This window comes from Zonotrichia albicollis, chromosome 3, assembly GCF_047830755.1.
Source record: "Zonotrichia albicollis isolate bZonAlb1 chromosome 3, bZonAlb1.hap1, whole genome shotgun sequence".
Lineage (NCBI taxonomy): Eukaryota > Metazoa > Chordata > Aves > Passeriformes > Passerellidae > Zonotrichia > Zonotrichia albicollis.
The window spans coordinates 24,699,360-24,716,960 of NC_133821.1; the positions used below are offsets into that span (position 1 = coordinate 24,699,360).

The 17,601-nt window shown below is 40.6% G+C and overlaps 1 protein-coding gene across 13 annotated transcripts in view; it reads left to right on the forward strand.

The window, feature by feature from the left end:
• Positions 1-17,601, forward strand: part of EHBP1 (EH domain binding protein 1) — a 206,110-nt gene that overhangs the window by 143,017 nt on the left and 45,492 nt on the right. For 10 of the 13 annotated variants that reach the window (XM_074536969.1, XM_074536971.1, XM_074536972.1 and 7 more), the window contains one exon: positions 10,313-10,460. In XM_074536969.1, the coding sequence (XP_074393070.1) occupies positions 10,313-10,460 (148 nt within the window). The remainder of the gene's footprint in view (positions 1-10,312; positions 10,461-17,601) is intronic. The other 3 variants (XM_074536967.1, XM_074536975.1, XM_074536976.1) reach the window with 1 other exon arrangement.

Here is a 17,601-nt window from a genome sequence, read left to right on the forward strand (position 1 = left end):
CTGCCTGAAAAAAAAAATCAGTAACTTTCCAAAGAGGTGCTACATCTTTTGACTTCATATTTGGTCGGTTTAAGCACTTTCTTAGTATGAAGTTGTGATATTTCACTGTACAAAAATATTGCTGTAGACACGTCCCTGACGTAGCTGGGAAAATAAATCAATTAGTGCAAGTAAAGTAATTTTTAAGAAGAATTAGTATGTACTGTCAGTTTTATAGCAGGAAGGATTTCCTGAATAAAGCATAAGCTTTGATAATGCATGACAAATGTTAGCAGTTTCAGTTTTAGATACAAATGCTTGAATTTCTCAGCTGATTTTTAATCTCTATAATATGTATCTGTTTACACCAGTTAAGGATCTGGCCTAAATATATAAATTTATTTATTCTGTGGCTGTAAATTCAAGGTGCTGCACAGTCTGCAGCCATACCATTAACTCACACGGTGAGAGAAAATAGGCTGGCAATCTATTAATGGAATTTTAAGATCATCCGAACAAAATTAGTTCCAAAATTTCAGTGTCTTCTATCCATTTTTAAATATTCGGGGAAAAAAAAAAAAAAGTGTCTGTTTCAGAGCTATCCCTTTGTGTGCAGAGTGAGACCCGGGTTTCTCAGCCCCTGGAATGCTCTTTTTCTATCGCTGCTAATAGCTGTGGACGTTTTCCGTGTGGATGTTCAGTACACGCTGTTGTGAATCCCAGGATGATATCGCCATTACTTAGAGCTGTATTTTGCATTGCCTATTCTGTGATTGCTCAGCATGCACAAGGGTAGAGTTAAAATCTTTATTCATTTCATTTAAAAATGTTTCTTTTGTTCTCCTTATCGTGTTCTGGCTTTCCCAAGGATATATGCCTTGAACGAAAAGTCACATGTGCATTACTAATTGTGTGCCATTGTATTTACAGTTCCTAGTGGTGGCACTGTGAAGCTACTAATTCTTTTGCTTCACTTGATGTAAAATAATCTGAGTGTCTTTGATAGCAGTGAAACAGTATTAATTGTTTTGTACATTTCTTGGTCACTCTTCTTAGGTGGTCTTCATAATCTATCAGAACTTTCAGCCAGATTTTTGTAATGTCATGCCTCCAGCAGTGATTAAATTGGTAATTAATGAACAGTCCTTGGCAACATAAACCACATCCCGTTAATTTTCCCTTTTGAGTTTTTCGAAGTTGTCGTCTCTGTCAGAAAGCATTGCGCCACCTTGCTACGGCCCCTTGGCATGGAACCACAGCGACGGGATTTTTTGCAGCCATTAGTAGATCAGAGCAGTAATTTCACAGTATTTTGGTCAGGGTAATTATAGTACCAAGTACCGAGTAGAGTTGGGAATTCACACAAGAAGTCCAGAAATACCAGGTGAGCTTCCTTGTGTTCACTGGGACGTTATGATTAGTTTAATTGGGCTTTGTTTGATTTCAGCCGCGGAGACTCTTTGTGCCACGGCACTGCAGCCACTTTCCACTTTAGTGTTTCTGACCTGCATTGACAGGAACTGGTGCAAAAATGAACTCTTTGAAGTGGGACTCTTTGGAGAGGGCAACTAAAAAAGGGGCAGAGTGATGTGTAAGTAGGGTACTGTAGCAAAGCGCGACACCGGCCCAAACACCCTGCATTTTGCGGGTGATGCAATTCAAATCCTTTCATATTTTCAACCGGAACAGATAATATTTCTGCTACATTTGTGCAAATCTTGAGTAAATTACCGCATTTTAAAACACAATCTGTTTTTAATCGCTGGCTTTTACATAGCACCTGCTGTTCTACCTTCCTTTGAAGATACAGTTGTTTCTCTCACCAGAAATTCTGTGAATCGTCTATTTAGTCCTGCAAACAAATCTGGGCGAATGCATTAATGAGACTGCAGCTGCACTTAGCAGTTCACATGTCACAAAATAGTAGGTAAAGGCATTCATACTTGAGTGACTGACTATAGGTGTAGTGGCCTTCAGCAGTACATTGTGCACATTAAACTTTAAATAGTCACTTGCCTGTTGGCTTCTGAATGAAAGGACTGTCACTGGTCACTTCTCCTAAAGCCTTAATGAAACCAAATAGTTTGCTACGAGTTTGGGCCTAACCATTGGGGTGTTTCATGCAGTCTTGTCAGTTGATGTTCATGAATTGACTTGAACGAAGATCAAAGTGTTTCTCAAAATGGAGAAGCGGGGAGAGAGACAGCTCCTTCAATTGCACCACAAGAGCTAATCAAGCCATCAGTTCTTTATGCACTCTGCGTGCCTTTAGAATTTAATACCCAATGGTTTGTCAGGACAAATTGAAATTCGGGGGTTGGTGGGGAGCGGGGGGGAGGTGGAGAGTGTCCCTCCTCAGCCTGCTGAAAATAAAATAAGCGCTTCACTCTTCTGGAGGATCGTTTTGATAAATTTTATCATTTAATGTAAAACTGCAATGTTGATTAAACGTTTGGGGTGGAAAAAAGAAGTTACGGTGAAGGATTCAATGGGCATTATGCACCTTAGCGCTGAGTAAAGATTCAGGTTCAAAGTGAAAGAGAAACTAAACTCGGGGTGATTTTTTTTGTTTCTTTGATTGCTAATGAACTTTTTTTTTTGCCTAGACATTTTAAATTGGATTCAGAAGATAGATTTTTGAGTGTCAGTTAAAACAAAGTCATGTGAAAATGCCTCTCTCTCTCCCTCCCTCCCCTTCTCTCTTTTTAATTGATATGATTTAGGCAGAGGAAAATGGTAAGGGGGATTTTTCTATTGCAGAAGCAATTTTTAAGGGATTTAGTCTTATTTAGCCTGAAGGTCTTCACACTAATGAGAGCACTTAAGTTACGTCCAGGCGTTGATTAGACAGCTCATCTATCAACTGGAGCATGAGAATTTGTATTTTAGGTACCTTTTATACATTATAAATTTTTTTTATTACTTTAGACTTTATTTTCCACAAATCTTTAATTACCTTCTTTCACATCCAAGGTGTCTGTAACTCAGCTGACAGAGTACAAATGCGGGCAGCGAAATACTCTACGTTTGATGTTGAGTGCATTTCGATACATTTCGATAACACCAATATTTCGACAATATCGAAACTTCATCTGTAGAAATTGGCGTACTGGATGCAAATTGCTACCAAGATACATTCCTTAAACTGCCACAAGCTCCCTCAAAGTCTAAATGCATTTATTCAGGAAACACAGAATTGTGTATGTATATTTAAATGCCCAGCTACTCCCTGCACCCCTAAATTGTGAATGCTCTCTCTACCTGTAGTTTTTTTGCTATTTTTAAAACACAATAGCATCTTAATTATTTTCTGAACCATTCTGAAAAGTACAGCTTTTGTAACTTTTTGACATTTCAGGTTTAAAAAAAATTAAAGCATTGCCACCAGCTTGCACTATGAGCAGCCTGTAATAACAGTTAAAAAAGCTTTCTGAACTATTTGACAAGATTTCTTAGTGCTGAGGCCATATGCTGTAGCCTTTAAGCTATTTCTTCCTATCAGTTTCATTATCACCTGCCTCTGAGTCTCCAATATCATCAGTAAGCACATGCAGAATCATAATTATGCCATGTACAAGTTCTTTGATAACATGTACAGTTTTCTTCTTAATTCTTTATCAAATGCATTGATCGTGGCATGTGTGCATTGATCCAGGTCCACCATCTGGCTGTGTGTGATAAGCACAGTGGCATCTTTGCATTTCCACTGTCATTCATTGCGCTACAATTTGGCTGCAGGGGAGTAGTGGCTGGGATTAGCCCTGTTCTGCTACTTACTTGCATTTTAAGTTGACACCTCTACAGCGGCTCAGACCACATTACAAACTGAAACACATACGCACGACTTAGTGATGTGACACTCCTCAATAAGCTTACTCCACTAGCTACTCAACAATCTGTAATTGGATTTGTAGGAATAACAGCAAAAGATTTCCTAAGAATTGCTGGGGACAGAAGGTGAAGTTTTCTCATTATTGGCAAAAGGCTAGGTATAGATCTTAGGCGATTGGTATTTTCCATTAAAAAAACCTGCCAGCAGTTTGCAGGACTTTTTCAAAAAAAAAAAAAAAAAAACAGCAAAATAGGGTCCAGGGAGATGTGGGGTTTGCACTTGTTCTTTTCATTCTCATCACATAGAGGCAGACAGGGATCTTGTTACCCTCCCCCAAAAATTGAGAGAAGGCGGGGAGGAAAACCAACTTTGGGAGGCCCCCTGCAGCCCGCTGGCTTTGTTCGGCTGGGAGTGACCCGGGAGCATTCCTCAGGAGGGCACGTCCCCTCCCTTGGCGCGGGGCTGCCCGCCCCAGGAGGAAGCTTCCCAGGATGGCGGTCCGAGTGATGCTGCTCTCCGGCTTACGCATCCCATACACTTGCCAAAAGTCTTTGTTTCATAACACCACTTTTTTTTTTCCTTTTTTTTTTCTTTTTTTTTTTTAATTATAAAGTCAAGTTTACACAAGAGAAAATCCCTTAAGTGGAGCTCGACGAATGTTGACTCCTACAATGAGTAAGCAGCTTTCTTAACTTCTGTCTGTAACTCAGCTCTGGAAAGGCACAGAAAACACCATCTTTAGCCCGTTCATCTCGGATTCTGCCCTGTCTGGATGGTGACACTCTTTTAGAATGTTTCTGAGCCGGCATGCTTGAGCCCATGTTTGTGGGTCATGCCAATAGCACGACAGTCACGATGACAGGCAGAACGAGCTCATGGATCCCAGCACCTTAGGTGATTGTTGACCTTAATTATACTTCCTGGATGGGGGAGAGCACAAACTTGCCTAAGCAGGGAAAATTCCAGAGAAGAAGTTAGTGGAGGCCTTTGTCTCTGCTTTTGGTTTAGGTCAGCTTTCTCGGTGGTGTTTCCTGGTGTTCCCTCTGCACCAGCGTGAGCAAGCGAGGACAGAAGGAAAACACAACGTGATTTTGGAATTGGGTGTCTCAGCCTGTCCCTAAAACTTGCAGTAGAGCTAAGTGTAGTGTGAATCAGACGAGATCACCTCAGTCACAGAGATGTGCAGCTCCGAAATGGTTAAATGGGTTAAATCTTATTTATCTGAATAGAACTTGGGGGCTGTTTAGCAGAATGCTCCAGCACAAATACCTGTGGTTCACTTTGACGTTACAATTTTTTTGTTGGTTTCTTTACTTATAAATACTTGAACTGTTAGACCTTTTACTTTTTTCTCTGAGAAAGATGTATTTGTACCAGATTAGAAAAGCTAAACTGTTTCTTTACATTGAATAATCAGCCTGTCATGACAAATCTATCTACTTCTGCATGAGTAGGTGCCAGTTTGACTAGCTTCTTTTAGGCTCACACTGAGTTTTAAGCTGGATCCGTGTGCATGACTGGCAGTGCATTTGTTGGACCAGATCTAAGGAGCCAGAGAGCGTTCAGCTCCTTTTTGCCTACAAAAGAGCAGCCAGACAACCAGCAAGAGGCCTTGGATGTAGCACAAGGTGATACTTACTTAGTCAGCCATTCTTTTTTTTCAAATATTTTTTTTTCCATTCAGTAAACTAAGAGTTTTTCAATTTCACAATGACACAAGGAATTAAATTATCAGTGGATTGTTTTTCTACAGCCACCATTCTTCACAGAGAAATACTGTACCAACTGAATTGTATTTTTTCCAGAACAACATAAAATTATTTTTAAAATTAAAAAATAAAAACAGAATAAATTGTTGGCTATTTCTTTAAAAATGCCTCCTTGGTTTAAGGAGATGTTTTCCATTTTACAGCCACACCATCCCACTTTATTGTGAATTTTTGGAGCTTTTTTCTTAAGGGGGACAGCTTTGTTAAGATATTGTTTGTGATTTTTCCAGTTTTGACTTTGAGCTACTTCTGTGTTCATTCTGTCTTGTCTCATCAGTGTATCGGTGCCATAGCTCCTAAGCCAATAGCTACTCAAGCAGTTTGATACTTTTTGTGATGTGAATTCATGAAAAAATATTTTCAAGTTACATGGAGTTTATGAATAGTGAGGTAGCTGATGTAGAGACCAGGCAGAAGGCAGAAAATACCCAAGATGTTTATGTCTGTCTTTGCTTACCACCTCCTACAAGCTGAACAGCCACAGAAATCCAAAGCCACTTTTGTTTATGCCGAATGTTCCTTGCTTAGCAATCCATGTTTTGCTCACTACCTGTATATTTTCAGCTGTTCTGAAACAGTGGTAGAGACCAAACATAAATGTGATCCCTAGGGTGATCAAAGATTTAATCTGACCAGATGGGACAAACTTGAGAAAGATTTTGACTTTCCACTCTGTTTTGCAACAAGAAAGGCTGATTTTTTTTTCTCCCGTCCTTTCTTTGTTAGCAAAGGCAGAGATCAGGCCATCCCCAGAGGAATGAGCAGGTGTGGCCATTTACAAGCATGTCTGGTTATATTATAAACCAACATAAGAAAAGTTTGAAATGGTTTGAAAAGATCTGCTAAACAGTTTTAATGTTTCATCCCAAATCCTATTTACTCAAACAAGAGCCGATCAAGGTCACAGTATAACCCAGCCTGCTCAAACCTTTAAAGCTCATGTAATTTTATTTATTTTCTTTATTTTTTTTTTATTCTTTCTCCTCTTCTAACTGAATAGGTACATTTTGGTAATCCTGAATAGGTACATTTTGGTAATCCTTGCCTCTGGACAAGCACAGAAGTCTTTTTCTTTCTGAATGGCTAATAACAGAGCCGTTCTTCCTGTCTAATGATGAAAGAGGTGGCAGTCAAGTTCTTTCTCTTAGATGTACTGTGCTCTCACGGCTGACCACGAACCATTTTGAAACCTACAGTTTCAGGAATTGCTCCCTCTCATACAACTCTGGTTTGATTTTTTTGCCGTGGATTACAAGCAATTTACTACATTTTTTTAAAAATTTTACTTTTGTCCCCCAGTGTATGGACACAGTAAAGAATTTACTTTTTAAATGTCAAATAAATGCAGGTCACCAGACTGTATTTTTTTTTATAGTGAGAGGTTGATACATTATCAGAATTCTGGTGTAAAGTCAGTTTGCATCCTCCCAAAATTCTACCAAAGGAGGACTGAAAATCCCTAGTAAAGGTTTTGTGGGTTTTTTTCTTTTTGCTGTGAGAAGGTTGCAAAATTTTTAGTCATTTAAGGAGATGGTTTTTGAGGGAGTGTTTGGGGGTTTTTTGCCCTGAAAGACTCCACCACTCTCAATATTTTCCTGAGTTGGGCAGCTCTCAGCTGGCTGGGTAATGATCTCGGAAACTGCCTTGCCAGCGTTTCACATTCGAATTCACCTTCCCAAATCCACGGCGTAATTTTTGGCCAAAGTAATGTCAGTCACTGCCGTCTGCGGCAAGTACAAACAGGACCCCCTAATGGCAGCCATTTTTATTTGTTTCTTAAGATCCAAAGGCTGCTGAAAGAACAATTGGATAAAGTTGAGGATTGGAGAAGCTTGATTTTCTTGTTCCAGTGAAATGAAACTCCCGTCCTTTTTTTTTCTTCCCCTTTCCCTTAAAAGCCGGAGTCAGCTAGGGGGTTGTAGCTGTGTCAAAGCCGTTGGGATGCCACTGCTGATCACTTTAATTACTAGGACTAAGGAGGATAAAATTAAAAGTAGCACCATTGAAGCAGTGGAAGAAAGCTTGCCGAGATGTCAGTGAACTGTGAAATATAAAAATTGCATACCAATACATTTTTATAGGAGGGAAACAAGGAATTACATTACTTATTCTTGAAGAGTTTGTCCTTAAATAGTGAAGTTTTCCTCACTGTGCATCTGCATGGCAGATCTTTAAACCATTACAAAATAGTTGGGGGGAAATAACAAAGCAAACTGTAATGTCTCTGGCATATCAGAGGGTGGAAGATTTTTCTGAGTTTTCTTTTCAATTGTACAGGGAAAAATAAGTCACCTTATGTGTGTTTGCTTGGTCCTTCCTTGGTGCAGTGCTTCTTTTCATATCTCCTGGGTTGTTTTTTAAAATATTTTTGTTTGTGCCTCTGTACCTCTCTCAAGTCCTTTTCTTTTCGAATTCTAGCTTGATATGCTGTTTAACTATTTTTCTGTACCTCAAAACTTACTCTGTCTGCTTTTTCTGCTCTCAGTTTCACTGCCCCTTCTTACCAGTGTTTCTTCTGCCAAGCTCAGTAACGGAGGGTTCAAATACCTGAATTGAATTTAAGCAAGAACTAGGCTGGTTTTTCCCTTATCCGCTGGTGATGATTGGCTTAATCAGCACAAACACAAGCCACCATAATCTGTGTTTGCTTGGAGATCCCCGGGATGTTAATGACTATGCTAATAATTCAGGATGCAAGTTCTCTTTCAGGAGGAGGGGAGGAAAGGAGAAATCAGCCAGCTCAGTTTAGGGCATTTTTGTCACAAACATGGAACTGGCCCTATTTTAAATAACATGTGCTGAAGTAAATTAAATTGTTTGACATTAAACCATGTGGGAATCTTAGTTTTGTACATTCATTCTTAGAAGTCATTTAAGTTCCTATATCCAAGGAATTAGGAATATTAGAGATTTGAGCAGTTTTATTTCAAGTAAAATTCAATGTAATTAATGTTACCAAATACTGTGGGTCGAAATAAAACTGTTTGCTGTGTCAGTTGGCTGGCTAGAAATTAAATTAAATTGATCTATTATAGTGCATGGGGGCGGGGGGGAAGCTTTCCAGTTGTCTTTCTAATGTGTACTTTACCAAATAAATTTTTGATAGAACTGTTGCTCTGTGCCTTCTGGGAAGTTAAAGGGTGAGAAAGCAAACAAAGCCCATGTGCCGTCCCGCTGCCTCGCAGGGCCCAGGCAGAATTGTCTTTCCAGGGGAGGACATTAGGAGAAAAGTAAATCAAGGCAATCTGATAGGGAATCGGGACTCTGTCACTCAGAGGCGAGATGTTGTGCTGTGTCCATATACTTTGTTTACTGTAGGGTTTTATGAGTTGTAACCTGCCCATGCAAGCTGTTAATGAGGCTAAATCTTTCTGCTGGAGGATTGAATTACAGCACACCTCTGGGCTAATGGTTATAAACAGAAAGTCCCATTAGGGCTGCATTCTGATTCAGTCATTTGCATTTTTTCTATTGTGCCGAGAACAATGCTGAGTAAATAGCTACAAACAAACAATTTACATGGAAATGGATAAAATGTACCTAATTAGTATTTTGCACTTGTTTTATTAATGATTGCTTAAACTAAGTAGCACTTAGCAACAGCTCTCACCAGCCTCTGCAGGTGTGGGATGCTCAAGTTTCTTTCTGGGTTGGTGGGAAGGTTGCCAGAATGGCTCTCCAAAATTAGGCAGTTTGTTATATTCCACTTAGTTCAGGTCAACAGCCTGTACCTGGGATTTATCCAGGTCATTATGTCAATAATACATAAACTTTTTGGTAGGTTAGATTTAAACCAAGCACTGACTTCTTTGCACTTTTTGAGCATTTCTGATATTGAGGGGAAGAACAATCCTAACTTAGCAAAAATCCCATGCTTATGATGAAAACTGAAATAGTTTCTCTTATGGAGATGGTGAGTCTTATAGATATGTTTAAACAGATCTTTTTCTGAAAATTTTTTCTCATGGTTGGTTAGTCTTTTACAAAATTTCATGCTGCAGAACTTTGCTTATTTATGTAACTGAAATATTATCATGATTCTAATTTATGAGCTTTAGTGAGACAGCACTATCTGGCATGGTTCCTGTATGATTCCTTTAATTATTGACCAAAACCTCACTAGTAGGATGTTTTAAAGGGATGCAAAGTCTTTTCTGCTGAGTGCATCTATTGTTTTTGCAGTCATTTTCATTCGGTTTTTGGGGTTTTTAAAAGAGAAATATCCATTGAAGTCAAAGAACATGCCTCAGATTTGGTGCCACTTTATACTTTGAAGTCAACTTGGTGCTTGGAGGAAGCAAGAGCAGTATTTGGCTTCTCAGTTCAGTTCTGTGACAGAATACTGCTCAAATGAGTAATTCAATTTAGTAAAACCATTTTATAACCACAGTAAATCTTTGCTCAAATCACTCATTGGGTGTGATTACTTTGAGACTGAAATGTCTGCAAATTTTCATCAAGGTTTTTTTATAGAACATAATTTATAAGTGCTTTACATTGCAAATCATCAGGTTTCTAATGCAGTAATAATTTGGGGAATGCTTTAAAAAAATAATCTGACGCATGGATGTCTTTAAAAATTGTGGTGTGACACCCAACTGATATCGAGCGTCCTATTTATAATGTGGGCCAAGCACCATGCTGTAAACCAGTTCCTATCATGATGATCAGATTGAGAATGAAATTGCATTTCTGTCAATTACTGAGTTGGCAACTGTTCAATATATCTTAGCAGCAAGATGAAGAGCGGCGTCGGCAGCTGAGAGAGAGAGCTCGTCAGCTAATAGCAGAAGCTCGATCTGGAGTGAAGATGTCAGAACTTCCCAGCTACACTGAAATGGCTGCAGAAAAGTTGAAAGAAAGGTCAAAGGCATCTGGAGGTGAGCTGAGGAACCTTGTATCTTATTCCTATGGTAACCTAGAAACCAGAGACCTTTTTGGGTGTCACTTTTATTCACACTTCAAAACGCTGCTGTTCATCAGGTGAATGTCTCAAAAGACCTGGCCGTAGATGTGTTTCCTAAATCCACGTTGTGCCACCTGATTTCCAACAATTAAAAGAAGAGCATACATGTGATTGAAAGAAAAATATGTTGTGTGAACGAGTAGCTCATGTTGGCCCATTATGTACAGATTTCTTGTTACTGACAGTTTCTTAGAATTTCGTGGTTCTTGGTTCTCTTCAATATATATTTTTATATAGGAATATGGACATAGTTTTGGGGAAAAACAGCATTTGAAATACTTAAGAAATGTTGTTTTGTATTAAATGTGTTCAAAAGAAGAGAATTTTAAAGGTGGTCTGTGAGAGGTAGGGGCAACAACCTTTTGACTTTAAATGGCAGTCTTTTGACGGACCACTTGCTTTTACAGGTTTTGAGTTGTAATATTGCTATAATGTTATTAAGCTGACTTTGAAATACCATTAAAATTCATGTACCTGCCATTGCTATGAGCTGGAGTAATGTAGTGTCACTCAAACTCAAATGGCTGCTGAGCACACGTTTCAGTACAGGCTTCTTGCTCTTTTAATGTCTTCTACATATTCTAAGAGAAATAGTGTTTCTCAAACTAACTCATAATCATAAGCCAAAGTGTAAGGAAAATCCAGCTTGATGCTGACAATGCATGTAGATTAAACAAAAATATTTATTTCTTCTCTACTACATGTATTTTGTATGCCTCAATATTTAAATACAGTCTTACTGCACCCTAAGCCCTACACTTCTGTTCCATTTAACACCAAAGAGGAAGCAGTGAGTTTTGCATCTCCCTTGGAATCTGGTCTTCAGTTTTGCTCTTTTTGCCCAGTAAACCAAGCTTGCCAACATAACTCTCTTTTGTGGCAAGGAGAGAAATTATATCCTTGATGACAGTAAGACAGGCTGAGCCAAATGACACAGGACTTGGGTATTACCTAGGCCAGGGTGTTCCTCATCCCTCTTCACAGGTCATGATTCCCCATCCTACATTATTTCATTACTTCCTTCTCCCTGTGTCATCATGCCTGTGCCTAGCTATTCCTGCCATACCTTCTCTCAAACTAAGGTCTTTGTCTGGTTCCATCCTGGGTGCTCAGCTGGATAACAGTGACCCTCTTTTGTTGCAGTGACTCAATTATAGAGTTGCTAAATATCCTAGTGTGCTGCTTTCTGGGATGTGGTCATCCTCTTCATATTTTCCTCTGTATTTTACCATTTCTCTTCCTGCCCTTCATGCAGTTTGTAAGCAGTCAGAGAGGTAGCTGTGCATGTATTTGTAGGGGGAGATTGCATATGCACCCAGAGAGTTTAGTGTTACTGAAAGAGCAGACAATATCAGCATTGATGACAACTCATTTATAAAGCAAACACCACTCTACCTATTGGGTTTTATCCAGCTTTCTACTTTTGCATTGATTTATACTTCCTACTTGGATTTTTTTCAATCATGCAATAGTTTGGCCAATCTTTTTGAACTTCTCTTGGACCTAAAGTTTTATTCCCTGTCTTGTTTTATCCCTCTTTGCTCTTTTCATGTCAGTGTGCATTTTATAGCATTTTCTTCTGCTTCCTCCTTCTCAGAGTTTTCCTTATGGCACATCTTTCACATAATTCTACCACACCACTCGTATTTTAAGATGCTATACCAAATCTCCCCTAAAGAAATTCATTTTTCTAAAATGCAGTAGTTCTGTGAAATGGCACCAACACTTTACAGAACAAATGAATTGGAATTACTTCTGGGTTTAGTCTTTTTGGGTTTTCAATTTTCACCAAAAATGAGGATTTAATAGACAGTCACCTTATTACTACTGGACTTTGAATGTTTCCCCTAACTGCATTCACATTTTTTATTGTGTAGAGTCCTGTATTCCCTACACAATACCTAAGACAAGCTTATTGTCTTGTGTTTCCTGAGCTCTCTTGTCCCTTATACATCATTAATCTCTTCTTCTGCATTGATTGCAATTACTTTTTGATTTACAAAAAGGGAATGTACCAAATAATTTTACTCTCAATTCAGTTATTTCACAAAAAAGTGACATTTCAGCTCTGAGATTCTGGAGTCTTTAAAGACTTCTTCCTTACAACTGTAGGTAAAAGCGTGATCTCTTCCATTGTTTCTATGTGCTCATTAAGAATTTCACGCTTTGGCACTGGTGAAATATTCTTTGTTAAAAGGCTTTATTTAGCCAAGGTCTGAGAAACTCAAATGACTATGGCAAGTTGAAACTTTCCTGGATAAGCAGTATCCCTAGCTATGAAATCCAGTCTTTTTCATAGGTTATTTGGCATGTGAGACAGAAAATACTTCTTCTTGCCAACTGCCAGAGGGTTTGGGATGGCAGCTTCAAATTTATTAGATGTCCTATTAGCTTCGGGCTGATAAGCGGATGCCTTGAGATGGATCCAGGGACAGTATCGAGATAGAGATCCAAATATCCCCCCTTTTCCTAGCAGCACTGGGACAACAGAATTGACATATTATCTAGGAATTGTCCCTGAGCAGTGGAACACTCGTCTGCTCTTCTGGGATTTGGTGGTGTGTTTTCTTTACTCTCTGGCACATCTCCATCCTTTGTTTGAGCTGGCGTCGGTGTGAGGAAGTGGCTCGGACCTGGGGGTGGTGAGGACAGGGCATGTTCAAGATCTCACTTCTAAGGCAGTGATCTTCAGGGAGTGTATGTGGTGGCACAGCCTTACTCATCATGCTTAGTCTCCAGCTCATGCAACGAGTGTTAGGTCCTTAATATTTTTAGCAGGCAGTGTTTCTATCTGTCAACAGTTACTGCTGTATTTTCTTGTCCTGACATCAGATTTCTTGTACACAGAACCAGTATTTCAACTCTGCATTTCTTCCATTCCCTGCCTTTATTACTGTGCACAGGCTTCTGTCACATCCTGTAGCCTTAAAGAGAACTCTGTACCTGGAAGTAAATAAACTAAATATCTCAACATCCACAAGCCTGAGGGATTTCCCACAGACAATGCTGAAGGCTGGAGATACCTTCCCTGAAAAGGAAGTGCTGTTTGTGTAGTTTCTCCCAGTAATGTGATCCAGCCCCCATTAATGCTTTTGCTTCACTATGAAAATTACTCATTTTTCATTTAATCTAGAAATTGGTGCAGTCAGCTGCAAATCCTTCACGTGTGGACAAGCTTAAACCAAGCCAAGAGAATATCAGTTTAACCAAAAATTAGGCCTGACCCTACTCTGCGTAGTAAGACATAAGAGCTATAAAATGTCTCTGGGTCCCTTTCCACCAATATTCTGGCATTTCCACATGGTTCCAAAAGATACTTATTTCCCTCCTCCAGTCCAGACTGCAATCCATGCTGTGCAGGAGATGGTCAGTGCTTTTAAGTTGTTGACTCAATCCTTTATCTTTTATTTTGTTCATTCCTTCATGACATAGTAAAGCTGTACTCTTTTTCTGGGATTCAAATTTACATACTTTCCAGGGAAACAGTTCTTCAGTCCTTCAGTCGTTTTCTAAATATCTGCCCTGATTCTAGACCAAGTGCTTTAAGTTTTTCACACTAGCAATTTGTTCTTTTCATCAAAGATATCTGTTATCTCTTCGTCATGTTGTTCCTTTTATAATTTATAATTGCAAAATCTTGTTGTAACATGCTGCCTAAACACATTTCCCTTTTAATACACTGGAAGAACATTGAACTGGAAAAAAACCCTAGAGTAATTTAAATCAAGGAATCTAGATTTTTAAAGATACTTGAAAAATTCTGAAATTACTTCAAATTACTGCTCTTAATTGATTTTTTTGAAAATAAAGTGTAAATGTCCTGATAATCATATTCAGTCAAAGTCTGCCAACTTTAAATTAAATACTAGGTCAGGTCATTATCTGATACCAGAAACTGGTGTCTTCCACATTGCCATCTCTTTTGTTTCCTAAAATGGTGGTGTCAAAGGCAGTGCCTCTGATCTCATCTTGCTATATTAAATTAAAGAAAATCAAATAATCTAATATAAGCATTCCCTTAGTATGCAGGAGTCTTAAACCCTGTCATCTTGTTTAGATTGTTTTGACACATCTGGCATAGAGTGGGGTGGCTGGTAGCTGTGAGCTGACCTTGTGAGCCGACTCCTTTGGGTGATTCCAAAAGTCATTGCCTGCTTCTAGGCCCCAGGTGGATTTGGTTTCCCATTACAGTCTCTTTTTCTTCCCTTCTGCCTCTTCCACAGTAGCCCAGTCATGCTTTCAGTGTGCCCCTGTGAACTCCAGGATGTATCTGAGAGTACCTTGGCCTGAGTGCCACTGAATTTCTCCAACACCATCATGAAGGATTTATAGTGGTGTGCAAAGTCCAGCTTCTCATCAGAAACAGTAGAGCAGCTTTGAAGGAAATTCAAAACCATCAAAATTGCTGCTGTTGTTGCTTTACCATTCTCTGGTTTTTCTTCAGTTTGCTTTTTATCCCTTTACTTTTTGTCCTTTTTTCCACTTCCTGAAGATCATGCTGTGCTATTCTTCTTTGTTCACTTATCTCTGCCCTTCCTGAAAACAGCAGGAGTCCAGATCCCAGGATCACCTGTGTGAGTTTAAGTGGAAACAGAGGGGATGTCTCAGAGAGTTGGGAGTGTTTCTGCCCACCCCCTTCCACACCTGAAGCACAATCTGTCAGGTCACAGGTCTGGTCACAGATCTTGGCTTGGCTGCAAGGAGATGTTCTTCTCCATCACTCTGGCTCAGTCTGGGGCAGCTTGGAAGAAAGCTGAGTCTTCTAGAGCCCAGGGAAGTCATGGTGCTCAGCTGAAGCACAGGGGTCCTGCTTCACAGGCTGCTGCTCCATCACACCCACAACCAATGGTGGCTAAGTGGGACACTGGAGTGGGAACCTCTTTGCTCCTGTCTGTGGCAGCAAGAGCCTTACCCTGTATCAGCAGAGGTCTGTGAAAGGTGTTGATTAGTTACGGGGCAACTGAGGGAGCAGCTGGTTAGAAAAAAGTAGTAGACGTAGAAAAATCAACAGGCTCCTAAAATGGGAATTATAGGTGCTATAGAGATAAAGGGATAAAGGTGCAGTTGTATGACCTTCAGTGTGGGCCTAAAGTGCAAGCTTCAGGGCTGGGAATGAGGTTGAGTGTGTTTCCAAGCCATGAGTGATCAGCACCAATCCTGGTCCAAACCTCTGGGATTCAGAATTATGGCATCATGGTACTATATTTAGGATCCTTTTTGTTTATATGATGCTTGAATATAACCATGTCCTGTATTTATAATTTGTAATCTTTTTGTCCTGTCTTAGATATTTTAAAGTTCCTTTAGTTACTGTTTTGTTTCTTCAGTTGTACTTTAGCCTCCCCCTTTTTATCGTTTTTACACACATGCATGTACATAGGAAAAAAATGTTAGTGGAAGTCTGAACAAGTGTAGATACCATTTGATATGAGATCTAAAAGTGAGTAAATATAATGTATCTACTTACTTTGAAAGTACGAATCTAGCTTTTATGGACTTGAATTTCATTATATATTTGTATTGAAAATGTGAGTCAGGATTTTTTCTGGGATCTGCTTCACAGTTCAGAACTTGCTATTTGATCTTCTTCAGGTTACTTACTCTTTCTGTGCCATAATTTACCTACATCATCATCATAACTGTAATTATAATAATCACCTACTTCATAAAACATTATGGGGCTCATTTATGAGTTATATTCATAAGCTGCTCTGAGAAACTTGGTAGAAAGATTCCATAAAAATATAAGTACAATTATTATTTTATTTAAAATGTGTGTAGCTTACAAACAATGCTGATGAAAAATAGTGCAGTAAAGCACTTTTAACTTATTCATCAATGACTTGGATGAAGGAGCAGATGCCTGCTCAGCAAGTTCACTGGTGCAGGAAGCTGGGAGCAGTGGCTGATACCCCAGAGGGCTCTGAGCCCTTCAGAGGGACCTGGGCAGCCTGGAGAGATGGGCAGGGAAGAACCTCCTGGAACTGAACAGGGCAAGGGCAGGGTCCTGCAGCTGGGCAGGAGCAGCCCAGGCACCAGCACAGGCTGGGGTGCCCTGCTGGGCAGCAGCTCTGCACAGAAGGACCTGGGGGTGCTGCTGGACAAGGAGCTGTCCATGGGCCAGCCCTGCCCTGGGGACAAGAGGCCAAGGGGACCCTGGGCTGCACCAGGAGCTGCAGTGCCAGCAGGGCAGGGAGGGGATCCTGCCCCTCTGCTCAGCCCTGGGGAGGCCAGTCTGGAGTGCTGGCTCCAGTTGTGGCATCCTCAGGACAAGAGAGACCTGGAGCTCCTGGAGAGGGTCCAGCAGAGGGGGACAGAGATGGGGAAGGGACTGGAGCCCCTCAGCTCTGAGGAGAGGCTGGGGGAGCTGGGGCTGCTCAGCTGGAGAAGAGACACCGAGAGGAACCTCATCCATGTCTGCCAGTGCCTGCAGGGAGGAGCCAGAGCATGGACCAGGCTCAGGCTCTGTCCAGAGGCAGTGGGACAATGGGGCAGGAACTGAGGCTCAGGAAGCTCCACCTGAACATGAGGAAGAACTTCCCTGTGCAGTGCCCAAGCACTGGGACAGATTGCCCAGAGGCTGTGGAGTCTCCCTCGCTGGGGATAGCCAAGAACCACCTGGACACCATCCTGTGCCCTGTGCTCTGGGATGGCCCTGCTGGAGCAGGGAGGTTGGAGCAGATGTCCCACAGTGGTCCCTGCCAGCCTGACCCATCCTGGGGTTTTGGGAAAGCAGCAATTCATGAGTGTGCTCTCACTGTACCTGACATAGTTGCTTACTGAGCATGATGTTCAAGATTCCAGCATTCCTCCTAGTACAGAAGGAAACTTTAAAACCTAGGCAAGGTACAGTGATCACTGCTCTGGGATGTACAAGGTGAGGAGTAGCCAGTCTCACCAAGCTGGGAACTCAGTACCTGGAGCCTTTCTGAGGAGACAGGAGCTCGAGGTCCTTCTGCTGCTCAGACCCATCTGAACCTGCCACGTGGCAGTTTTGAGACCCGTTCTGGAATATGGGAACTGGGGGAAACCATTTTGACTCAAGTTACCCAGAG